Source organism: Helicoverpa zea, chromosome 1 (genome assembly GCF_022581195.2).
Source record: "Helicoverpa zea isolate HzStark_Cry1AcR chromosome 1, ilHelZeax1.1, whole genome shotgun sequence".
Taxonomy (NCBI): Eukaryota; Metazoa; Arthropoda; class Insecta; order Lepidoptera; family Noctuidae; genus Helicoverpa; species Helicoverpa zea.
Window position 1 is genome coordinate 4,491,601 of NC_061452.1, and position 27,646 is coordinate 4,519,246.

At 41.1% G+C, this 27,646-nt stretch overlaps 1 protein-coding gene across 3 annotated transcripts; it reads left to right on the forward strand.

The window, feature by feature from the left end:
* The first annotated feature begins 85 nt into the window (after positions 1–85).
* Positions 86–27,484, forward strand: LOC124635495 (lysine-specific demethylase 6A). Of its 3 annotated transcripts, XM_047171396.1 has the most exons (12): positions 86–311; positions 786–891; positions 1,595–1,703; positions 8,274–8,382; positions 20,899–21,206; positions 21,330–21,555; positions 21,644–21,901; positions 21,982–22,177; positions 22,393–22,452; positions 22,559–22,673; positions 24,430–24,580; positions 24,659–27,484. In XM_047171396.1, exons 1-12 carry the CDS (start codon positions 247–249, stop codon positions 26,187–26,189), a joined length of 3,234 nt encoding a protein of 1,077 aa, XP_047027352.1. In that variant the 5' UTR covers positions 86–246; the 3' UTR covers positions 26,190–27,484. The 3 variants fall into 3 exon arrangements, with proteins under 3 accessions (XP_047027352.1, XP_047027432.1, XP_047027505.1); XM_047171476.1 differs by lacking the exon at positions 22,393–22,452; XM_047171549.1 differs by lacking the exons at positions 86–311; positions 786–891; positions 1,595–1,703; positions 8,274–8,382 and adding an exon at positions 9,159–9,421.
* The last annotated feature ends 162 nt before the right edge of the window (positions 27,485–27,646 follow it).

Below are 27,646 nucleotides of genomic sequence, written 5' to 3' on the forward strand. Positions count from 1 at the left end.
CGTGTAAATAGCACGCGTCAGTTTTCGGCGCCTACACTGACGTCAGTTACTGACTCAATGTAAATCAGCCTTCAGATTCTGTCTATCTGTCATTTTAATGATAATGTCACGTCACTAGTTCGTGTGTGTAACCGCGCCTTGTATGCGGGATATTATTTATAATTACTGTAATTCCTAACACTTAAATATGTTAATCGCTCTACATTTGTAATGCTCCTTCAGATTCCGGCTTAATATCTTGCAAAAATGGATGAAAAAGAAGAGTTGCATCTAACCTCTCAAGAGTTGCAAGTTTTGTCGGAACTTGACAGGTACGTAACAATAATTATAAAAGAGTTACAAATTAAAGTATTTAGCATTAATCTGACTTCAAATTTAGCATTTATCGATTTTCAATTCATTAAAATGTGATTATACAAGCGAAGAATTGTTGTATATGTTAGAAAAGTAAAGAAAAACAAACATCATTAACAACTTGTTTCCCACTGTTTTTTTTTCATACAAGCCCAGATGCTTCTATCAATAAAATGTAGACTATGATAGTGTAGTTTACTAAAAGTAATCAAAAGAAGTAAGTAAATGAAAAGACTTAAAAGTTTTAGGTGCACTTTACACTGCACTTTGGCATATAAACCACTCTAGATAGCAGATTATGACTGGAACAATAGAATTCTTGTTTTTGTGGTATAGTAGTGCAAATATTGCTGGTGTGTGTTTGTACTTCTATTATGGTTCCATTTTACATAAACAGATATTGTATAACATGTATTATTTGTGCATTTCAGCCGGCAGTTTGGTTTCCTGAAGCTGCGAGGTACAGAACATGGCAGAACTCGAGCTCTCATTCTCAAAGCTGTCAAGTATCTTGAGGGAATGCTCGTTCAAGTCAAGGTAAAGTTATGTCATTATAACCTGCATGTACCCCAACTACGTATGTATTGGAGTCAGCTTTCATACTAATAATCTTAGAGATGGAATAAATCTATAAGACAGATTGCCTCTTTTGGACTTCTGGCATATTGAAAACAAAGCCAAAATGATGAATGCTATATGGTTTTGCATAGTCTTACTAGTATGTATATAGTAAGATTAATCTATCTATGGACATAACCTGGCTAACATTGGGTAACTTACAAGTGTCTGTAAATCAGTCATAAACTTATTCTGTAATATAAGATTATAATGTCATCATATTACTATGTTTCTTTAAACTGGATTTAGTATAGTAGGCAGTAATAACTTGGTAGGGGAAAATGCTAGTAATTGCATTTGAAAGCTGGAGTTCCGAATGTTAAGACAGCAAGGCAGACAAAGTGTTCTCAAGACTAAATATATTTTTACATTTTACAGTTTTTAAATTAATTTCTTTGAATACAAATTTTAATTGAATGACAATGAATATGAAAATTAGGAACAGTGAATGTTGTTGTTGATCGGTACTCATAATACACAGCCATTGTTTAACTAACAACTGATTACTTATAACTACCAAATTCATGTATTTGTATGATGAGAAATAAATAATTGATGACAATAAACCAGTTAGGTATTCTGTAATGATCATTTTTTTATAAAAATTGTATTTTGTCACCAGGAGGAAGAAAGAGCATGTTCTCCGGGAGCCAGGAGGGACATCTGCATAGATCCTAAGACTTACTGCAAACTCGGACATTTTCATCTGTTGCTCGAAGATTATGCAAAAGGTTAGATTAAAAAACCAGCCACTTGAAGTGTTCCATACCATTATTTAGAAAATGAGCAAAAAAATCACGTTTGTTGTGTGGGAGCCCCCAAAATATTTATTTAATCCTATAATAGTTTTCATTATTAGTTATTATAGCGGGAAAAGAAATACATCATCTGTGAAAACTTCAACTCTCTAACTACCTCGGTTCATGAGATACAGCCTGGTGACAGACGGACGGACGGACAGAGGAGCGAAATCAATAGGGTCCCGTTTTACCCTTTGGGTAAGGAACCCTAAAAAGGATTACACCATAAAGATCTTATTGAAGAAGTGGTTTAACAGCGCCTTCATATCAGCGGAATATGTCGCGCGTATCGGTTTTATACGCCCAAAACATTCAGAAGGGCCAAAAACCCGTCGTGCGGTTATTAGGTGTCATCGCTTGTACTGGTAGATGTCAATTGTTTGCTGTCCTTCGATTCGCTCTTACACGTGCGACAACGGTACAACCTGAGCATCCTCGCGCAGTGTAAAATCCGCCAATATGGAAGCGCTGGTAGTACATATTATTTATTTATAAACGTTATATTTTACATGTTTACCCAATCAACTGAAAGACGCTTAAACTCACTCAATGTGTAGAGGTTCTCTACTAGATCCAATCAGAAATATGTATTAGAACTGGAGTCACCAACATATCTAGACCGATACGTTGAAGTGACAATGACCAGCCTTATAGCACGAAAAAACGATACCTGATGCTGCCGAAAGTTCTCAAGTGCAGATCATAGACTGACAAATACATTATAGGTCACGAAACAGGTGGTTAGATGGTTAGATTATCTAAAACAGTATTCACTGATCACTGTGATTCATAGAATTCTGAACGCAAGCCCCATACAACCAGTTTTTTGGAAATCAATGAGGAAATACGCTTTCCTCATTTTTCAGCAGTGGATGTCCTATGCTTGGGATGATGTTATTGTAAAGATATCCAGGCAACTGCGATCTAGAACGCACTAACGTAAAAGCTTTAGTAATTAATCCTCAACACAGGGCAGGGTTAAAGCCAATTAAAAAATTTTATTGCTGAAGAATAAAAAAATAAATTCATGAGTGTTACAAACATTTTGATATTTTGCTTGAAACATAGTTCAATCTTATACATTTAAAGCTAGCTTAGTTAGGCTAATCAACCTGTCAATTAGCAATTACGTTGTAATATTTATGAACACCTGTGCCACTGTCTTTATTGCCATCTGCATTACTATTTCTTGTCAAGCTCCACCCGCTGTTTCACAGTTGTACTTAAGTTACAACTTCCAGCACCCAGCAAAAACTAGATTAACATAACCTAAATGAAATCTAATCATACTCATAAGCTTCTTAAGCTAGCTATTAGTAAAAATCTTGTCAAAACAAGCCATTACAAAGCTCGGCCAGAATACGCAGTTAAATATATATGTTAATAAAAAAATATATTGTTTCATAGAATATTGAGCACTTCCGTATGCCAATGATAATTTACACACAATGGCGAAAAAAATGACACTAACATAAGTCCCACTACTGCAGTATACATAATATCAATTTTGGCATTAGCAAGAATTTTTACACACATAGTTTATTGACAACAGACTCATTAATAGTGCAATCGTACCTCACGACTTAAAATCATCGTGTAAGACGCGTTTGCATAGCAGTAACATTTTATAGTCGCCGCACTGCTAACAGTAAAATGCACAGTTTATTACCAGTACCGCGGGGAGCGTTTATGTGCTTCTAGTTAACGGGTGAAATAATTGGCATGAGGAAGCCCTAACAGATATCGCAGTTTGTACGCTCATTAGTGATCAGTTTAGAAATCTATACTTCTAAACTAATACAATAAAGAGGAAACATTTTTTGATTGTTTGTTTGTTTGCCTTTAGGGTAAGGGCTCCGAAGCTACTGAACAGATTTATAAAAATCTAGCACTGTTGGAAATCCCTGAATAAATTAGGTTATATTTTGTCCGGGTATGGGAATGCATACCTAGGTAGTAGAATATAAAGTAGACACAATTCTTGGTTTTTGATTAGATGATAATTATTGTATACAGCTAGGGCTGCCATCTCGAATTTCGCCAAACCCGGACAAACATTTAAAAAAAACCCGGACATACATTTTTTTCCCTGAAGGAGTACAATTTTTTTAAACAAAATAATACCTAATTTGTAATCCATTTACTATTAACATATATTAAATTCAATGAGGTGCTTCCTTTCCATGAAAAGTGTCCGGGTTTTCCCCGGACACTTCTTAAAACCCCGCCCGGACGGCCCCCGGACGGCCTCCAAACGAGGACAAATCCGGGGAAACCCGGACGGATGGCAGCCCTATATACAGCAAAACAGGTGCAAACTATATGTAGGATATAGGTACTTACTGTTCTACTAATTTATGTAGTTTTCGTTTTATTTTACTAGCGAACAAGTTGATAATCTTCCCTAATTGCCAATTTGCAATCATTCATTTATTTATTAATATTTTCAAAACACCAATTTATAAGAATTGTATTCTTTATGGAATCTTGCAAAACGTTATAGTTCGGCCGTTCAGAGAATGCGTTCCTGACACCTATCAGTTAGTCAGGACTAGTGATGGGCACAACATAACACTGAGTTCGTTACCGTTCCCCCAAAATAAACCGCCGCATTATTTTAAGATTATTTTCGTTTTAAATTGGCGGAATCATTTAAAATTTATATTTTAGTTATTTAAGTGGAAACCAAAAAAAGGTAATATTCATATAATAAAATCGTTTTATTTATTCTTTGTTACAAAGTTACAATCTGTATTTCTATGCAATAAAGTAAGTACATTGAATTGAATGTGCGTACAGAATATTAATCAGACTCCGATTCGCTTGAGGAGGTGGTGTCTTCATCATCATCTTCGCCTACGTGTATAATTATATTAGGTATTATCAATAACAGAATCAATCCTGATATCTCGGTCAAAACCTTCCAAAATCAGGTTTTTAGAGCTCTACCTCACTGGGACGCCATGGCGACGTCGCAAGCGGCACAGGTCTGGCTACTTCTGGCATCCAAATGTCGCCAAGTCGAGTGGCCATGGCGTCTCGACAGTCAATTGTTTACGTCGTCGCTCAAGAAATTGCAAGCTAATTGGCGACCACATTGGCGACTGTGTGAGGGAGGTGCGCTTTACCGTGTACATTATAGTGGCTACTGTGGCCACGTCGCGTCGCCAAGTTGCCACGGTAGCCAGAAGCCACATAGGGAACTGTAGCTCGTGGCCACGCCTCCAATTTGGCGACGTTGCGACGTTCCATACATTTCAATACTAACTGCTTGGATACGTAGCCGGCGACGTCGTCATTGGCGTCCTAATGAGGCAGGGCACTTAGTCTTAGCGCACGAAACGACAACAAACGACTATTTAGCGTCACAAAATGACGGCCCATGATGCCATTTGGGGTTACCAATTTCAACCTAAATATAAAAATGCTACTTTCTTTCGCGCGTTCAGTTTGATCATACTTTTATTTTTATATTTCATAAAAGTTATCCTATAGTCCATTATTTTCAAATTCTTAAAAAGAAAAACAAAAAGTATTATTTTATATTATAAGTATAACTGTATAAGAACCATCAACCAGAACAGATTACGATACTTGCCTGTTATTTTTAGCACAGCACTACAAATATAAAGCGCTGACATAACCTTGTAATAGCGCAGTATAGATTTAGAAAAATATTGTTTACCAAGTTATTTGACACTCAATTTGGCACAAAATTACAACATTCATTGATTATTATTGATATAATAATGTTGTTTTAATGCTCAACAATTGTTAAAACGATAAACAACCAGCAAAAATATTTTTATCGTACTGCAACGCCATTACAAAGTTACGTCGTCAGTTCAATCGCGATGTGTCAGAAACGCATTCTCTGAGCGGCCGAACTATAGTTATGAAAGTGTACAAGTATCGTGAATACTGTATTGCAACATTGACACAGTTTTACAACGAGACTAGGGAATCCTTCTCGGAATAAAAATGTGCAAATAAAAATAGAAGCAGTTGTAACCTTGAGTTCTTATTCAAAGAAAAGTTCAGCTTTTTCAGGAAAGCTTAGGCTGCCTGTACACGACGAAGTGGTTTTGGCGCCAATCGTAACTATGATTTTGTATGGTTTTCTTTGTTAGTAAATGGGGCTGTTTATTTTCAGTGATTCGAAACTTTTTACATTGATTTATTTAACTTGTCATATAAAGCTGTTGTAAAGGATAACATACATGAGGTGAAGTGTATTCGGTAATAATCATTTTGCGGCCTATTTATTAATCGTCTATCACCTATTTTGGTGCAATTTTCTCTTCAATGTGTACAGCACACAAGGCACTCAGTTTCCAGAAAAGGTTCACAGTTGTAGTCCCAATTAAAAGTTTACCTTGTTTTAGTAGAATAGGGAATTGTGGCATAATAAATTTTTGTAAGGCTTAGCCGAACTTTAACGCAAGGAATGTTACAAAATAGGATTAGGAACGGTTGGAATGGAGAAAAAAAAAGTATGTTAAAAAGTAGTTATGTGTTATGTGTCGTGACGAAACACGAAATTTAAAAAAAAAAAACGCTATGTTTCTCGCGAGCAGCTTTTCGCCATTATCGTCATAATTATATGTTTCTTTCCTTTTGTTTTGTTTGTTGTATCTTTTATTCACGAAGTTATATCATAGAATAATTTTAGAGTCTTAAGGTATTTCCACACAAATACCGAAAATGTGTTTTCCCAGCTTACGACAAATGTGTATCTGTTTTCCTCAAGTTTCTGTGGATTTTACAGAATACAATCTTATTTTATTTAATACTTAGCAAATTATTATTACTGACGTAACCTTCCTAGTCACATTTGGTTATCAGTCTTTTGTGCGAATTTAGATTATAAAATATTAATAATTTAATTTAATTAATTCACAAAATGCGTCATACATATACATTCATGATGTCATACAAATTTATTTCTATATTTGACTATCACACGGTCGTTGATCAATAATATTAAACAAATTAAATTGTCCTTATTCTCTTCCGCTTAAAATATAGGATAAGCTTATCGAGAAAAATCCCACATATGTATTGCTCATGAATCAGAATAAAATTATCACGTTAAATGTTCCGCATCTTAATAACAGATGGCGCTGTGAGCATCTTTGTTGTATATTTTTATTGAAATCCAGGAATGTATATTTTCCTCGGAATTGTATCTCTAACTTTTTATCTTGGGAGATATGAGTTTCAATTCTAATTACTTTTAAATAATAAATTAGTAAAAAAAAAGGTAAAAAAATAAACAATGTTCTTAACTTACGCAGACCCCTCCGCATCCCTCAAGAATCGAATTCGATATTACCACCACCACTTGCTACCGAAAATGTCGCGTTTTCTTTTCAAAAATTAACATGGCCAATACAAATATGGCACAAATCCGTCCACAGGACTTCAGCTGAGAAGCTTTTAAAGGACTCGGAACTTCTCACAAAACCAGTTTCTTTAAAAACTATAACATTGTGCACGGGCGGGCGACTTTTATTGACAAGTATTGTTTTGGTACAAAATTTTTTTTTTGGAAGAGAATATTCATTGTACGACAGTTAAAAAACTGTGGATCATTTAAACGTAATTGTAAAGGGTGGTTCAATCTTCCGTTTCGCATTTTATTAGGGTTGGTCGTGGCGTTTTTGCTTTGCAGGAAATCTTTTGTTTTGTGAAAGCATTGTTTCAAATTTCTTCTAGGCATAACAAATATGTAAGCGGAAGACAAAGAAGTAAATACCCCAAACCATCCACTAGATTTTTTGCTTTAGTTGATAGCCGGTTTATGGGAGGTTTACTTCAAAGTTAAAGTCATTTATTATTTTTAAAACATAGTTTTGTAAAGCCTTATTAATATTACGTAAAAATATAGGTACTATTGACAGACTTTCTTTTGGTTCACTGTAGCTACTAACACGTAGGTAGAAAAACCAGGACAATGTAACCTAACAATTCATTTTTTTAATGGCGTACTTTATTAGTGCTTTTTATTTCAATATTATCTGTAACACAATAAACACCTTTAAAAATAATTGGTAGCCCCATTAGACGATACAAAATACTGCCAGCTGCTCACTTTATAAGGGCGTAACTTAAGTATAGGAAAGGCAGATGGGTTAAGTCCGAGACGGTATTAAAAATACCAGGTTGAAATGTCAAATAAATTGCGTAACCCCGATCAAGGAACATTATAAGGGCTGAAACCGGTCCCGCTTGACATTGATTCCTAAGGAGAATGTATGGGGATGTAAATCTTGAATGGAAAAAGGACGTGTCTTGTTTCGGACACGACGTTCGTCAAATTTCTGTGAATTCGGAAACGTCACGTTTGAGACATCTTTGGAGCATAATTTACACGTTATTGTTACCGTGTGATAATTGTCCTAATTTATGGGTAAATGTGTTAGGTGCTTTTGAGCGAAATGACAAATGATTACAGTAAATAACAAAAATGCATGTAATTTATGTAATGTGTTGTTTCAGCAATGTCAGCTTATCAAAAGTTCTACGCTCTGGAGCTGGATAACTGGAAGGATCCATTGTTTCTGTACGGACTGGGGCTCTGTTATTACCACTACAACGCTTTTGAATGGTAAGTGCGTTGTTTTTATTCGATGACCATCATCATCCTCCGAGCCTTTTCCCAATCATGTTGGGGTCGGCTTTTTATTCGATGACCAATAAACATTAATTTAAAAGTAAAATAAAACAAGTTCTCAATATTTTGCTAATTTGCGGATATTGTTGCGGAATACTGATCAAGATTCTCTGGTCTTAAAAATCATCGAAAATATCAAAAGTCGTCTATATCGCATCAGATCAGACTGAATTTTTCAATGTTTCTTTCAGAAACTTAATTTTAATCTTTAATTCCATTGTTCCATACATTGTTTATTTTTTAAGTCAACATTAACTCAAAGCTTTCATTGATGATATAGTAATTTCTTAATTCGAAAAAGCTATCAATGTTTACCACAGGTACTGCTGACAAATATTGAAGCCATTCCAATTTATAAATAAACTTTTCCAAATGTGCGTCAATGATACGAATCTTGTTTAGAAAAAAAGTATGTTATGTAAATAGGAATGTTAACGAGCTTTCCGTGTTTCGTTTCATCACATACCGGACGGACGGTCGCGCTTCGGGAATATATCTAAGTTGAACAATAATTTCGGTCGGAGCAAAAGCACTGCAAGCTGGCTGTGGCCCGTCATGTCGACATCGTGATTCGTGATTCACCGGACGTAGGACGAGCGCGCACCGCGGCGCGCGGGGAGCCGCGCTAGGGCCGGCGCGGGCGGGCTGCGCGAGGGGCGCAGGGCGCGGGGCCGCGGCGGCGCGCGGCGCGGGACGCGGGACGGTGCACGCTGCAGCGCGAGGTCGTCGTTCGCTCGCTCGCGTCGCGTTCTGCCAGTCGGGAGCGGGATGCGGTGACGTAAACTGCATCGGCGCGGGCCGCGACACCGTAGTGTAGGACGGGACGTATCGTGTTCGTATGTACCGTGTGCGTGCTGAACCACCCTGTGTGACCGTGTGCTTGTGCTGTTCTCGCTGACGACGTCTCCGCTCTTCACTACGTGGGCCGCTGCGGCCGCACCGGACACCAAAGGTTCCGAAGATCCCCGAAATGGTGAGTGCGGTCGAAGCTCCCAACTCGCGGTTTGTTTACGTCGGCCCTCATGCCGGCTCTCTCTCTCCACCTGCCGCCCGTATCCCTGCGTCGCGTTCGCACGTGACTCTTTCTATTGTGTTTTGTTTCCGAAATGCAGACACCAACGTCTACGGCTCCGGACCAGCCCCGACGAGAGGTTGCGTTTTTGTTCGTTTGAATGGTTTTTGCATGTTTTTTGTAGTGTTTTCGCAGGTAGCTGTTGGATGCAATTCTCCTCATTCATCTCAGAATTCATAGCTCAAATTGGACGGCAACAAGAAGGGTAAACGGAACGATGGGGGTGGTCAGTGCGTGCGTTTGCTAACGCTAGTAAATAATGAGTGTGCTGCCGCGCCGCATAAAATGTAGGTCGGTGGAGTGTGGCCGCAACAGTGCCGCACGCGATGCCTCGCCTCACCTCACCCTACACCAGGCCATTGCTAAGCCATTGTATACATTGCCAAGAACTCATCAATCAATTGCCATTGCGTACCAACACGATATCGACTCTCAATTTTGTTTAAATAACTTTGATCCCAGGCTGCTCATGGCGCATTGTTTTGAGTTTGGCTGACCTGGGACTTAAGCATACATAAGATCCAACAATTTTTATTAAAAGTTGTATGGAGTGACAGTTAGATAGAGTTTGGCTCAATTCTCCATTTACCTTGAAGTCACGACGTGATGAGTAAGCCTTCATTACCGCATTGTAGAATTGAAGAAATGATTTATACAGGGAAACCTGTGACTCATGATCATGACTACTGACTAGAATACATTGTCCGATTGCTATATAAGAAAGAATTCGCGCACTTTTGTCTTACGTCATTCGTCAATGGACCGGTAGTAGCGACAATGCTCGGATATTTAATGAGGCAACCTAGGATGTACTAGCGGGCAATACTTGTACACATAGGAAATCCCACTGTTAACTGGGTTTGTCTGCTTGACGAATTTAATTGAAATTTCCTTGTAAACGAGTTGTCACTTCAACATGGAATTCCAATTTTACTTTATCCGGTAGTTCAGTCCAAAAACCCAGTCTATCTTATATATGAAATAAATAACATGGTCGTTGAATAATAAAGAGTTCAGTAAACTGCTGACAAAAACAATCATTTATTATCGTATTCAAGTAGAAAAGTCAGGATTACGCAAAAAATTCAAAGTTTACGTACATATCTTCGATATCTAGTTACTGGGTTTTTATCTCATTCATCAGCGGTATCGTAATAGTTATCACGAATCATATTGGCTATCAGTCGCGGACCGGTCTGCGCATTATCTACGCAACGCCGCTAACCGCTTCCAGTATAACGGTATTCCACTCTCTGGAGTCCTCCAGCGACTAGACTTGCTAGGCCCGTTTCGTAAACTTGTTCATCGATATGCTCGCCTAGTCCTTTTTTGTCGACTCCAGGAAGTGACTGTTAATTTTAAACGAATCAAAGTTTTAAGTACGTTTGATGACACTTTTGCCTCACTAATTTCGAATGCCTCAATGCCGTTCACGGTTTTAATCAAGTTGTCGTGAATCTGATTATAGTCTAGATTTGTCTACGAAGCGAAATTAAAAGAAAATTTTGGACGTGGACTAGGCCTTATACAGACCTAGGAAAATGGCAAAAGGCTAGTAGCTGATTTAGAATCAGCAGAAGCAGTTTGGTGGGACTTGCAAGTCTTAGTTTTAGTAGTAGTCTTCGCTTCTCCAATGTTGAACTTGGTTGTACTGGTAAATCATCTTCTTGAAAATATTCATGCTGGAAGTATGATATTTGATTGAAGAATTAAGCAACATGAATTAAGTCATGGGAAATATTTTAAATGGGCACATTAGTAACCAAATACTGTCTGAGAACAAAATTGCACTGCGTAGAGTAGACCATGAATTAATTTTCAATAAAATCAAGATGTTTTTGTTTCTTCCGAGGGCGCATTTATCATTCATTTATTCTTGGATATTTTGAAATACTCTATTTGATATCATCGAGTAGTGGTTGCGTTTCCTGCTTATAATGTTGAAACAATTTATAAACGAATACAAAGTGCGCTGGGTTCTTGAAGTAGATGGCAAAGGAAACACACATACATAAATGAATTACATAATGTATGGCATGGAAGTCAGCTGCTAGGTAATGTCAGAGTCGTAGCTAGGTAATGTCAGGTCGTTTAGTATCGATTGTGATGTAGTAATGAAGGCTATGTAATTGTTAGAGCAGCTTGCGGTGGCGCGTGCCGGGCAGGTGCCTGCCGGCTGCTACCACACCTGTCACGACATCAGCTGCTCCTTGAACTAGTTATTATTGTTTAGCTACTCACCAGTGTCCCTCTGCACACATAAAGAACTTCAGTTTCTTTTTGTTATTACTTAACTGTCACGTCACCGCAATCGTTTTAACAGTATTAATAGCATTTTAATGTACACGTGTCGCACGAACATCGCATCGCTGGGAATTCAATGACATATTAGCGCAGATAAAAATGCTTGACCATTACAAAGTCATATCCACGGGTCATATCACTACAAACATGTAGCGAATTAGAAACTGTAGTAAGGCTGAGCGTAACTCTGCTGATAATTTTGTTGTTTTACTACTCATTTCGTAGTAAATAAACAGTCTGTGCGTAGAAAGCGATAAAATTTCTCGACATGTTCGCTAGTTTGCACAGTAATTGCATTCGGTAGTTAATTTCACCATTACCGACAAACTTCCCCGGTAGTTCGGACCATATCCTGTGCGCAGAGAGGATTTCACCTAAAATGTATTACATAGTTGGTTAGAAACGGAGCTAGGTGAAGTCAGTACATGAGACAGAGTACATATAGGATAGTTTTAGCAAGGAGGAAGTCTTATTAGGGCCAGTTGTACAGTGCCGGTGGCGAGCGCGGACGGCGTATACCGGTTGAATGCATGATGAATATTGTTTTCTTGCATTTGAGTTACACATTGAAGTCATAACAGCTGATGGCATTTCAAATCCAAGTATGATTCTTATTTATGTATTCGTTCCTTTCAGTCGAGTTGTTAAAATTAAAATAATGTATTGGTATAAATAAAACATAATAACAGGTGACCTGAAGGTTTCTTCAATTGGATATTTTATATTGTTTATTATATCCTGAAATACATCCAGTATAATTTGCTTCTTCCAATGTTATTATTTAATGATCATTTCAAATATTGGTACTCAGGCATAACGACACGTGAAAATTATTACGTCAAAACGATGTGTTATTATTATTCGTACATAATATGATGTGGGAGTCTGCGTGGTTTGTTGAATGCCGCCTAGCAACAACATAGCGGAGAAACCGGAATTTGACAGCGTTTCTCAGCGAGTAGTATTATGTGAAGTTACTGCCAAAGAAAATAGCGGTACATGCATATAGTTTTATCTATGTAAATTGGCTCGCAACAGGACTAACAAGTATTGGGTGCGCAGTAGAGAACGCGGTCTCCGACCCTAGGCTACGAGTGCATCTAAGCTGTTTTAGAGATGTGCGGGCGGGGCGTGTTCCTCGCCCTTCGCCCCGCACCGTGCGCCGCGTCACGTACGCACGGGCCCTTTCACGCAGGGAGGGTACCACTTGCGAGGGGCCGCGCGCGCACCAACATCGACAAACTGACTATCGAGTTGCCGAAAACCGTATGCATTATTAGCTTTCCCCCTTCACCCATCCCTATCCGGGCCCTACCGCCCGTCCGTCCGTCCCGATTTGGGCTCCAAGCGCCTCGACACCCTGTCCCCCACTGCCACCCTTGCGGCGGGACCGACTTTTCGTTTAAAGTAAAATCGTGATACGCCCTTTGCTCGTGACGTAGCGTTAAGTCTATTTTTTTTTATCTAGGTCACGGCTCAGAGTTAAGAGCAGGGTGAATGTAGTGATGTCGGCGCGCGGTCGTCGACACTAACGGATCGCTATTTATACCTGGTGCGTAGTGCACCGGAACTCGCTCACTGCACTCGCTGCATCCGCGCCGTCCGCGCCACCCGCCTCCGCCCTGTCAATGACCTCGTCACCACGAACATTCATTTCTAAATCACACTGCCCAACTAAACTGAACATTCCGCCCCAAAAACCGTCCAAATTATCTCGCTGTATAATACAGCCCGATCGATGTCTAAACCTTCATAGTTGTCTCACAATAGTCGTAGGACTCGTAGGGCGAGCGTTGCGAAAGGTTCTGTAGCAAGCGGGTGCCCTTCGGCTTTGTTTAAGTTACGTAAGTAGACCCACCCACATCTGTAGGGCAACCACCCACGCAGGGCATGAACTGTGTCAAGCAGCCTGTCCTAGTTTCTACTATCACAACAGTTTTTAGGGCCCTGCAGCTAGCTGGAATGTAGGTTTTTCCCCTTTTGTTCAACTTTATCATCATGTGGCATGGCTCTATGTTGTTATATCAAACGTTTTGTTTCATGAGAATTATCAAAGTAAAATTCTCCTTCATCAAATCACTGGTGATCAAAGGTTTCTTAAAAAATAATAACCATTAAATCTTCTATTTTAACAGCAGGCAATCAACCGAGTTGTGGTAATTATTCTGTTAAATACCAGGATAAGATTTAGCTATAAACTTTTTACTTGCTAGTTAGTAGAAAATAATTATGCGGGTTATTGTTGCCCAGTAACAAAAAAATAAAATTCCATCAATTTATAAGGATAAAGTTTGATTAAATACATGGTGTATAAATGATAGCCAATTTAGTAAATTTTAGTGTGTAACTGTGCGTCGTTGCTGGGTCCGCGTAAATTCACAATCTCCGCGAGCGATGTCCGCGATGGAATTTCCGCGAAAAAAGTCATACGTCACATCAGAGCACGTCACGACAGCGGGCGGGCCGCGTAACGTCACGCCAAGCAAGGCCGCGGCTGAGTAAGCATCACTATAAGCTTTTTGTTTACACCACGACTGACTAATATGGTCGTGTGATGTAATAACACATACCTATGCCCTAATAAACTCCTTTTGGCAAATCACTGCTCAATATTTACTTACAAAAATCAGTGCTTTGGGTGCCTGTAAATATTGTGATGTTTCCAGATAAACGATACAAAAACGCTGTGGTAACAATTCTCTGTAATTTTCATTTTAAGTCATTTTCTGAGTATTTCGGGCTGCCCGGCTGTCACTAAATATGTCGATCACGTATAGTAATTGATGATTCGCGTGAACGAACGTGCGTTACGTAAATGACTTGCGTACATCACACTTGGCATATTGTTAACAGATAACAACTGTGAATTGGGTTTATTAACGTCAACAATATTTGTGGATGACTGGCTGTGTGGTAGTATTTCATGCGTAGTCTTTGCAGACACGTTGAAAAGTAGCTTCGGGGTTTTCACCGTTATTTATTCCATCCAAGATAATATTGGAAAACATTTTGAATACTTTATTGTCCCACATGCCATGCTTGTTTTACTTCCATAAAACAGGACAGTTTTAGGGAGTTATGCCTCGAGAATTTCCGGACGGTCTGAATTACATCCAAGCAATTAAACTAATAAAGCAGTTGTGGATAAAAGCTTTAAAAAAGTCACTTATTTGCAACCAAAAGGAAAAGAATTCTGTACACACACAGCTCTAGCTTTTACCACCAATAGTGGTAGATACCATTAAATGATTTTGTTTTATCATGATGAATCATCTATAATAGGTACAATGTACCTATGAACTTTCTAAACTTTCCCATCGTATTGAATTTCCAGAAAAAATCTATGTATTCTTTACTTGATATATTTCGTGAATCATACATACTTAATGAACATGGCATCTCTGATGTTGAAACCGAGTTACAAGTATGCATGCTTTTCCAAATGCGGTTGATGTTGGATTTTAAATTAGTCAATTTGGAATAGAATACCAACAAGTTTAGTACAACCATGTTCATCATCATTCTTTGTTTCTTTACCTTGTTCATAAGCAACAACTGTATTTCTACACACATGAACTTGTATGTAGATATTCAAGAAATAACATGTATACTCACACGCATACGAGCATGCATAATTATCGAGCAGTCGAGCTATTCTCACGGATGTCGATCTGTACTTACAATTTAGCCGTCACTTTGTATGCACAATGGGCATTAGAATTAGAAAGCGCCCGGTGACCGCAAAAAGGTAGCATTCGAAAGGGCTCGAAGCTTGCAAGATTGTGTTACGTCACCATAGAGCGATCACCAATGTTCCCCCTATGCCACGCAGCCACGCTACGGAGGGCTCGTCGTCTAATGTATATCGTGCGTGTCGACGTCGATTCCACTAAGCACGTATGTGCTACTGCCCTCGCTTTTGTCCGATGAAAAATCTATGACGTCGCCAAAGCTTAAAAATTTAGTTCTCAAAGGGTTCAACCCTTCTAAACTGTAATGTTAGGGATGGGGCACATTTTTAATTCTGCTGCATGTAAATATGTATTGTAGTTGTAAGAACACTTGTGAGCTGTGTGAATCGTATAGGGTAGTTATCAAGGGCACTCCGCCGTTTGTAATGTAATAATAGTGCAGAATGTTCTGTTCTTTTTGTGTTAGGGGAAGCTCGCTTTGCATGTTGTATGTGCGCATCAGATTCCAGTTTTAAAACAGAGTAGTTTGGCAAAATGTTTAATTCATTATTTATGGAAACAATGAGTAGAATTTCAGTAAGCATGGTTACATATTGATTGTTATTATGATCTATAGGTTAAGTAGAAACAGCTGACTTATATCATGAGCTATTATTGTGTATTACAGCATGTGCAAATAAAGCATAAGACTTGAGTAGTCGAGTAGAACCTGTTCAATAATGAAGTCGCATAATTTTGCTGAGCCACGAACATCTGATTTTATGGACGTGCTGAATATCAAGTACACAAGCTGTGCGTGTGTGCGTGAGCCTGAGTAAGTCGCGATGTGCAGCTGTGAAGCCGGCTCACTTCCGCGTCCATATGTGTCGTATCTGTTTATTTATAAATGAAAAGCAAAGTACATTAAACGAGCACTTGTATAGCGTTGCAAATCCACTATCGTTGCAATTGCAACATTATCCGTAACCAGTCGTGGCCTCTGTCGCACTAACAATGTGCCTGTTAATAATTATAATTAGTCGCTAAAACGGTAAAAGTATACTTTTATGAACACATTCCACGTTATGGGCGAAATATTGCGCAGTCGTCAGGGATACGTTCATCCACTGAAGACTCATTAACATAAAATGTTAATCCTAAATATCGTAATGAGCCTCATGCGTCATGGGAGTCTTGGTCATGTTTGCGTACTTACAATACTCATGGGTAGTCAGAGTGTGCTCACAAGAATATAAATTGCGAACATAATGTAATAATATTTTAACCGCTGGCTTAGGTCTCAGGTACCGTACGCGTAGCCTCTAACTGCCTTCTTCGAAACTACCTTGTACAGTACGGCATGGAATAACAGGCTTATCTCTATCTATAGAATATTGCTTTACGTTAGGTTTAGCATTGAAATCGATAATGTGGGTTTTAATATTACAGTTGTTATCGAGAATTAAACCTTTTTCGTCATCCGGTGTTTAAACGTCAAGTTTCTATTTGATGTCTAGTAACAATCTGGTTCACTTAAAAGTTTGATAGACGGGCGGAATTCTCGCTAGCACCACTTTATACACTTCCAAATAAATTTCGTTGAATTGAATTTTCTCGCCTGTAAATACACACGACCCACATTTTCATTTGGCCTTAGAATAAAATAGAATGGGATATGAATTGCTCCCAAGTTTATGAGCACTCAATTTCAATTCTGTATAGTGTAGTGAATTGCGCCGTTACTGAAAATAGCCCGGCACATATCTGAAATATCGCGTTCATGAGATCATTTGTGAGTAGGTAACCCACTGAATGTGTATAAGTGATATCGAATGGGACGAAAGTGGGTCAACTGGCATGACGTCAGCGATAAACGAGCCCTCGTTCATTATCAATTATGTGCATGGCGGCACGTACATTCCCCAATCTAGCTAAACTTATGCCCTAGCAGACATAAACCTTGATATCGCAACAGTAGTACTGCACGCCATCATGTCGCCAGATGCCTTTCGAAACGTTCCAACCGCAGAATAGTACACCAACGACCTGTGGTACAAAGTAATTGTCACATAAAACAAACTTCAGAAGGACCTTATTACAGTAGCAGTTCTGAATATCGCTCGCCAGCTGTATGCTACATGCAATCAAAATACCATTGTGTTTGCAAACTATTGAACGAAAGTTATCCTCCAATCAGTGGGGCGTGGCGTTATTGTACTTATGTATAATTCATCAGGTGTGCCATCTGCTATGAAGGAAGTAATAAAATCTTGCATGTGTTCATAATACATACTTACTGAACGCACTGTAGTCGTAGGACCTTCACTACGATATCTAGTTATATAGTGCACACATAGATGCAGTTTGTATTGCATTCTGTTGCCGTGGAGCCAAGGTCGTGATGCAATAAGTACAATCAGGTGAATTATACGTTCATGTTGAATGCATCAGATGATTGCATCACATGGGAAGTATTTGTATTAAATATTTATTTCGTAGTTTTAAATGTTTACAGGTTCCTTAAGCCAAGTGGAACCTGAATCCGTGCCTTTTTGTCTCAACAGCATGTCTCACGCTACAGAACAATTACGTTTTCTCCATAATCGAGAATTTTCTCAATTTTTATCTGCAATGTACTCAAATACTTTATTATCGTATGTTGTACTCTCAACCTCTTAGCCTTCTCTCGCCCGTCTTAGTCACAGTAATTGCGTAATTGATAATTTCCGGTTGTAATCAGGATCGCACAAGTGTATGACTTTGACCTTATTTCTCAGCACCACGTGTGCCTATTGAATGTTGAGCATCCCTCGTTAAATAGGTTTATTATTGTGCGCCTGTTCCCCGAGGTCGGCTGTTCCGTGGGAAAGCATTGCGAGTTCATTATGTGCAGCCGGATCACGTGTCGCGACCGCGACGCACCTAGCGACTGCTTACTTCAGTTACGTAAAGTGAGTGCTATGACGACCGACGAATGAACTCTATAAATAGCGGTCGATCCGTCCTTGAGCCGCCGCGACTGTGCAGAACTAGGTCAAGCCGAGCTGCCTCATGCCAGTGTCCTCTCCCCGCACCCATCAGCACACCCCCGGCAGCATGCTCGCTGTTCACTGAGTCGCCAAACACCTCGAATACCGCACACACACCATGCTTCCTGGTTTCTACATCTTTTAGTTTTGCTTTTGTGCAGGAATAGCCGCGGACGTCAATGAACAAAACTGTTGCTGTGCGTTATGGTTTGATATTTGTTGAAAGTTTCTTTATGGCAGCTCCAAAAACCAAACATTGAACGTAAAAACTTACCAGATGTTTGTTCATCCAGTAAATTAAAATTTTCATTTGAATAGAGCAAGAATTTTGTTTGTGTAAGTAGGGTTGCATACAATTCCCTTACCTGAGTGAACTGATAATGGCCAAGGTTGGGCCCGGGCAGGTAGCGAACCGGATTATAATCGATCCAGTCGTTTACTCAGGATATTTATTTTTCCATACCGTCATGTGGTTCATGTATTATTGTATAAATGTAAACAGATGTTCAGATGAGAAATCGGGAAAGCTATAAAAAGCGTGGATATATTGTGCTCGCACGCGATTTTTCATGGTTAGCTATTGGATATCTAATAAATGTACACTTGAAGTCATGTTTATAAAATGATCTAAACAAAATGTTTACAATTGAGTAGAGCGAATTATAAGTGAGTTAATATAGTATATAGTAATAAATAAAAACACATATGTACCGCATGATATTGGTAGTTATCAGCACATTGGCTTTTCGTACTTGTACAAACGCTAAATATCAATATTGTTATCGTGACAGTCGTATACATGTCATAGTATCGTAGCGCGTGGGTGGGTGTGAAGTAGTGAACCATAAACCTAGTCGCCGATATCGCACAAAGACCAACGCGTTATCTTTGTATAGGGGCATATTGGGCACTCGCTGCCCTGTTATACAATGCCTTATCTTTTACTTACAGGGACACGAAAATCAACTTATTGTATGAAGTGAAATAAAATTCCACTAACATAATTTTAAATTGTTGTTGAAATGTTAATTTGTCACTAATTAACATTTTTTTACGATATCCGTCCACGAAACTTATCCAATCAAGGTCGCAGTAAAATGTAATTGTTAATTGGTTTATTACATAGGAAGCGACCTGATAATACACAATTGAAGTCAGAATTTAAAATTATTTAAATGGCTTTGTCGTAGCAGCTCTACGTATTATTAATTGTTTTCTTCTGAATTTTGTATTACACATTGTACACAAGGTGTTTCGATGTACATGTGAATTTGACCGTTGCGTGCTATCCCACAATCATGGCTAATTCAAAGGAACAATGAACGTGAATAAGCACCTATGAAATATAGTTTTATTATGTATGTCGAGCATCGCCGGCGGCGACACGGCCGGTGAAAGCTCTCTAAGGCCCACTACATGACGAAGACGTGTGTGTGCGTATAATCGTCATTTAATTTTAGTCTCGGGCTTTGGGGTTAACTCGCACAGCACCTGTCTCGCTCCTTTGTTTCGGCTCCCAAATGTCAGCGGAGGTCATCTAAATACAGGCGTTATAGGCATCGGTTTCGGACGACGATCGCTGTCTAGACGTTGTGTTGCATCGTCCGATCGATTGCACGACCGAGCCTCAGACGGTCATCGACCCCGCGGGCGCATCGGTGACGTTACGCTCCGGTGATGCGCTCTTCAATAACCTTACGGATATTATGCTTCAATTCCGTGTTTTGTATCTTACGCACCGTGTCTTGGTTGCATTCTTCATTTTCTTGTATTCGTTGAAACACATTTCACGCGCGTTTTTTGTATGCTCATTCCAATTTCCACAATAGCTCTGCAGGTACCATTATAGATGTATTTCTAAGCCAGAGATAAGGAGATCTTTTCATTGAACCCATAATACGTGATACGAAAAAAGTAGAACGCTTTGAATGTATACGGATAGATTTAATGAAAAAAGTAGGAAAAAACCAGTCATCCGTTCACTTCAAAACTTTTCTAAAGGTCTTTTGAGAAATTATTTCACAAAAAGTGAAATTTAAACTCCGCATTACGTTTATGTTCTGTTGTTTGGTATTGGTGTACACAGAGCTGTTATGATAACTGTGCTCGTTCTTTATACTATGATTTACAATTCGTCTGACCTTGTATGCCAGCCAAGTTCAGGCTGTAACTTTGACATTGTTTTCTAGTCGGTCGGCAGAAAACAAAGTCCTTTGTGAGACTTTTAAGATGTAAACGATTCAATTTATTACTTGCAATCTTTTGTTTTCTATGTTGACTTGACAGGATTCTGTTGAACAATAGTCCGCAATAAAATCCTTGTTCCCCTTCATAATATTGCCGGCGAGGGTTTGGTAAACGTTTTTAATGGCAGGGCGACAAAGGCGTTGCAAATGGCACTGTACGTGTCGCCGGGGTTCACCCGCGCGGCGGACGCGCACCTGCGGCTGGCGCTCATGTTCAAGGCGCGGAGGCACTGGGCCGTCGCCGCCGTGCACTTCAGGCGCGCGCGCCTGGCGCCGCACCAGGACGCCACCTTCACCCGCCTCGAGCTCAGCTTCCATGCCGCGCACTTACTTGAAGCCAGAGGACTCAGGAAAGCTGCCAGAGATGCTTATGAACGGTTACTGAAAGAGCCGCAGTTGTCCTCCACATTAAAAGCGGATGTCTGCAGACAGTTAGGTGAGTTAACATCCTAGCACTGCAATTTTGATAAAACGTCCGTCGCATTTGGATGCTCATTACATACATAGGTACTTATTACAAATTACAAGCAGTGCTAACCATCATGTCACGATTGTGTAGGATGGTTATACCATCGCTGCGTGTCACTGGGCGAGCCGGCAGCCCGCGCGCGCGCCGCTATCTGGTGCCTGCAGCGCGCGGTGGCTGCAGAGCCCGAGTCAGGCGCCGGCTTGTACCTGCTGGGGCGATGCTTCGCGGCGCAGGGGAAAGTACACGACGCCTTCATAGCTTATAGGAATTCAGTAGAAAAGTCCGAAGGAAATGCTGACACATGGTGTTCAATAGGGTAAGAATTTATCGTTAGTCATTCATTAAAACTTTCATCTGTATATTTTTCGCATTTTCTCTAACGGTTCGTTAAATTTTTTGTACAGAGTTTTATATCAGCAACAAAACCAGCCCATGGACGCGCTACAAGCGTACATTTGCGCGGTGCAACTAGACAAGGGTCATTCAGCGGCGTGGACGAACCTGGGCAGTTTGTATGAGAGTTGTCAGATGCCCAGGGACGCGTTCGCATGTTACACGAATGGAGGAGCGGCTGCGACCGCGTCACACTCTGCGCTTAGACAGAGGCTGGCCTTCTTGAGAGCACATCTTGCGCATGCACCCATGCCTTCTGTTACTGGAAAGTAAGTTCATCTACACTTTTATTGATGAAATAATAAACAAAGATGTTAAGATGATTTCTAATGTGACACCTTTGTCGCAGACGTCGTCAGCTCCCATCAATCGAGGAGGCGTGGAACTTGCCCATATCCGCGGAGATGTCGTCCCGGGCACCCAAGTCAGCGCCGCCGCCGTACCCGGGCAAGAGGCCGGAGGAACCGCCGCCGCTCACACAACACCAACTGCAGACTCTGCAGTACCTACAGAAGAACTCCAACAACCTCACGCCGCAGCAACAAGTACTAAAATAATGCTCTAAGTATTAAACGTTTTGAAATACGTACCTGAGTATGATGCTGCTAAGGATCCTATCTTCACTGTTACTTCCATTGTAGTGACTACCAAAAGATACCGTCACTTAGTTCTAAGTCTCTGCTTGTGTGATTTGTCATATAGCTTGAATTAACTCAATCGTACTACGAACTTGTAGTAACGATCATATATTCTTTTTCAGACATTGATGCAGCAACTACTGACGCAGTATCGACAAGCGCAGGCTGCGAGAGCGCGTGCGGTTTGTACTAACTTTAATTCCCCTTTTATCGGCGGCAGGTGTAACCACAATAGTAGGGTTTTTCAACTATTTCGTTCGTGATGATAATGTGTTGTTTGCGTTGCAGGTGACGAAAAGCGAAGGTAACGCCACCGGCGGCGACAGCGCCGAGTCGCTCGCCGAAGATCTGCTGAAGAGATTCTCAGATACGCAGCCTGAAGTTAAGAAGGAGCCTGTTAGCAGTAAGTACTAAGATTTTATTCACTGTGTTTCGCATCTCATTACAGGATTTATGACAACTAGGGCAAGTTATGTAATTGGGCTACGAGTGATTTATCCTATTAAACAAACTAGACAATTAGAAAATATGAATTTTACGTCCATTTGACAATATCCACCTGATATCTCCACAGGTGTTATGACTACATTCATGAATTATTTTCCCTAAATACAATGGACGGATATCTTTTCAACCTAAATAAGGAACGACGCAAAATGGGGAGAATGAATACGATTTTAAAATGGGAACCCAAAAACAAACACAGGCTTCATTTTTAGGATCGTAGCTTCTACCTGCGCTGTCTAATCTGCACAAAAAATATTCGCCAGGATCCGCACATCTGTTAAATTTCGCCCCGAATTCGCCTAAGCTCCGACAGCGATTATACTACATCTTTAAATTATTACGAAAGAATATGAGAATAAAACGGTGGCTAAACGTTCCGCGGACAAAGACGTGCAAAAACTCGCAATTCACAAAAGACTCGGCTCGTCTTACCATTCAGTGCCTTTGTTGTACCTCACAACATCAATGCTTTAATAAAGGAAATGTATTACTGTTTTTGATCCGGAAAATCTATATATATAAAAGAAAGTTGTGTTAGTTACACCACTTATAACTCAAGAACGGCTGAACCGATTTAGCTGAAAACTGGCAGGGAGGTAGTTTAGAGCCAGGAGAAGGACATAGAATAGTTTTTATTACAAAAATAAAATACAATTTATTCCGGACATATAGCGCCATCTATTGTTCAAACCAAAAATCTGCCGGATGCCACTATTCCACGCGAACGAAGTCGCGGGCAAAAGCTAGTAGAAAATAAATGAGTCCTCGTTGTTGTATGAGTTTTAATGGCAATTTGTGGAAACGAAACCTCATTTCGTCCAGTGATTGAATATTGTCGAGAACATTTAGAGTAAAAGGTATAAATTCGAAGCAATAATAAAGTGATTGTGTGTGGCTTGATGCTTCGTCGTTTTACAATCGTTAAATGCGTTTATGGACTTCAAACTTATTATTTAGTGCATGCAGAAAATTAAATTCGTGCATAGTATAAACTCGTTAAACATTTGAATACTTGTTCTTTATGAGTAAATGATCAATGTCAATGTCACTATAATGTTTTCAAATGATTTATAATTTGTTTGCTTTCCAATCTGTATTGAGAATTTCACGAACTAAATATGAAGACGAAGAATAAAAATAGAAGTTAGTGTTAATATTTTTTGGTTAATTTTAAGTTTTTACTAACGATCCTGTCGTTTTGTATGGATTAGGGTGTTTGGGCATTAAAAAAAGCGTGCGACTTGTATAGGCGTTTCCGCGCATGTACGTGCTTCAACAAACAATAAATTGATATCTACTTGTTCGAGCGATGTCGGCCTAGAGCTGTATCTTTTGTTCGTAGGCTAACCGAGCGTATGTGCGAAACAAAATCCGTTACTGTCAAGCGTTCTTAGGTCATTGGAAAGTAGAATCTCCAGCTTCCTTTGCCAGATTTTCTAACTACGATTTTATAATTGAACATTTTTATTAGGCGTTCTTAATCACATAAGAAAATTTTACGATACAGACATTAAAATTGTGTCAATCTACGTTATAGTTTTCTACTATGTGACCATGGTTGCGTTCGTATTAGACTGCGCCTGGCATACATCATAATTAACATTTAAAAAATGTTATGAAAAGTGGTGTTCAATAAGTTGTTTTATTTTCAGCGGATAATGCGAGCAGTGCTGGCAGTAGTAACGAGGCCGTGCTGGGAGGCCGCCAGCCCGTCGTGAAGCTGGAGCCGCTCAAGACAGACCCGCTCAAGCCAGTCACCTACCACATCGGCATGAGCTCCAAGCAGATATTGGATGCTTGCAAGTAAGTTTCTTTCGCATATTTATCCTGTTTTAGGCTTTCTCATGCTTGCAAGTTACTAACGACGTGTTTGTTCGTCAGGGACAACGCAGGGCCACCTACAGCGTGGTCGGTGCTGGGTGACGGATGCGGGCCGCCCGAGCCGCCTGCCGTGCCGCCGCCGCGACTCTCGTCCGAGCAGCTTGCGCCGCCAGCGCCCTTTGTATACGTCGAGTCCAAGCGCGACGCCTTCTCGCCACAGCTACAAGATTTCTGCCTTAAACACCCCATCGCTGTTGTTCGCGGCCTCACCGCAGCGCTCAAGCTCGACCTGGGGCTTTTCTCCACCAAGACGCTGGTGGAGGCGTGGCCCGACCACGCCGTAGAGGTGCGCACGCAGCTCATGCAGTCCGCCGACGAGAACTGGGACCCCACCGGGCGCAGGCGAGTGTGGGCCTGCGCCTCGCACCGCTCGCACACCACCGTGCGCAAGTACGCGCAGTACCAGGCCGGCTCCTTCCAGGAGTCCCTGCGCGAGGAGCGCGAGCGCGGCGGCACGGCGGCCGCGGCCGGCGGCGGCGCGCTGTCCGACTCGGACGGACGCGAGTCGGGCTCGGGCCCCGTCAAGCGGCGCCGCGCCGCGCGCATGCTGCGCTTCGGCACCAACGTCGATCTCTCCGACGAGCGCAAGTGGCGCCCGCAGCTCACTGAACTACAAAAGTTGCCAGCATTTGCTCGTGTCGCATCGGCCGCCAACATGCTGTCGCACGTGGGTCACGTGATCTTGGGCATGAACACAGTCCAGCTATACATGAAAGTGCCCGGTAGCCGCACGCCCGGCCACCAAGAGAACAACAATTTCTGTTCCATCAATATTAACATCGGTCCTGGCGACTGCGAGTGGTTCGGAGTACCGGACGCCTATTGGGGTGGTGTTCGCGATCTTTGCGAGAGACACGGTCTATCGTACTTGCACGGTTCGTGGTGGCCGGATCCAGAGGAGTTACGTGCGCACGGTGTTCCCGTGTACCGGTTTACTCAGCGGCCAGGAGACCTCGTGTGGGTGAACGCGGGTTGCGTGCACTGGGTGCAGGCCACCGGCTGGTGCAACAACATCGCTTGGAACGTGGGTCCGCTGACCGCGCGCCAGTATTCGCTGGCGCTGGAGCGCTACGAGTGGAACAAGGTGCAGAACTTCAAGTCGATAGTGCCGATGGTGCACCTGACGTGGAACCTGGCGCGCAACATCCGCGTGTCGGACCCGCGCCTGCACCGCGCCATGCGCACGTGCCTGCTGCAGACGCTGCGCGCGGCGGCGGGCACGCTGGCGGCGGTGCGGGCGCGGGCGGTGCCGGTGCGCTTCCACGGGCGCGCGCGCGGCGAGGCGTCGCACTACTGCGGCGCGTGCGAGCGCGAGGTGTGGCACGCGCTGCTGGTGCGCGAGCACGAGCGCCGCCACGTGGTGCACTGCCTGGCCTGCGCGCGCCGCGCCGAGCCCACGCTGGCCGGCTTCCTGTGCCTGGAGGAGCACCACGTGGACGAGCTGGCGCAGGTGTACGACGCCTTCACGCTGCACCGGCCCGCGCCCGCCGCGCCGCCCGCGCCGCCCTCGCTGGTGCCCATCCCCGACTGAGCGCCGCCGTGACGTCACTGCGGTAGGTTCACTTCTCCGAACTTCGTCGCGCCCGCACCGAGCGACGACGGCGTACCTGTATTTATTTTGTGTGCGAGTGTATGATAATTTGGTTCTTATGACCAGGTATTTTTTTTATATATCGAGGTTACGTTTCCGTACGAATGAGAAAATGCACGACTAGAATGTGTACCCGGTTGGATCCCCTTGTTTAGACCCAGTATTAGATGCTAGCTAATTCCGATGACTTATACCTAGGTAATTATTGACGACGGTGTCATTGTTGACCAACTAAAATTTGTAACAGATGCACGTGATCTATTTTTATTAAGATGCACCTGAATATAATAAAATTGTTGTACGATGACGACTTGGTGAAATATTTTTGCAGATGAATGTAATTTTGTAATACGGAAACTTATACAGTTTACACGCTCCTCGATCACTTTTGTAATTGTGCGAGATATTTGATATAAGAAGTCAATTGTCGGCAACGAGTAGCCGATGTTTAGAATGTACGTATAATGTTATCGGCGCGGCCGGCGCGGGTTACGATAAGGTAGAGAGTAGCTAGCAGTGTTGCACAGGGCGGCCGGCCGCTGGCTCTCAACTGCTCACGTGTTCACCATCATATAAATGTGTTATTTTTGTATAGAGGCGTATTTATTTATTTTTATCGTACTGTGACTTTAGTTTGATTTTTAGACAGTCTTAGCGAATAGTAGTTTTAAGTATAATTGCACGGAGGGAGACCCTACGTTTTAGTAGGGCCTGGAGAATAGTGCTGCGATGTCCCAAAGAATGTTATAATGTACTTGTGTAGGCAAATGGAAATTGTATGATCAATTTATTGACATTTCTTGAATATTTCTGACACATTTGGGATCTGACATGGAAAATTATTTTATTTTAGCAAGTTGACTTATTATTATTTGATGAAATTGGACTGTATTAAAATTAAGCATAATTAAAATGTTGTTTCTTGGATTGATGTAAAGTAGGATGGATTAGGCTAGTTAGCTCGGGTTGGCAGTAAAGCAGGACAACTCTCCTCTGACACTTGTCTGTTTGTTGTTTATCTTGGAGTTTTATTGATGTGTTGTGACATTTCAACGTTGAATATTAATTTGTAAGTGTCAGAGGTGAGTTAAGGGGTAGATGATATGGAAGTTTTGGTCGGATTATGTATAGCGAAGCCGAAATATGTATAAGTACCTAATAATAACATCACTGCCATGTATGACCTTACTGTTTATACTGTAAATTACATTTTTAATAAAGAAATTTAAGTATGAGACATGTTTTATTTGTTGCAATTTTATTTGTACCCAAACACCTGACGGCCGGTTCACACATGTCTCCGTTTTACTGTTCCGTTTTATCGTGTACGTTTTTTTTTCGTCGATGGCGTATGTAGTTGTATGAGTGACTTCACACATGGCACAGTATTCTGTATA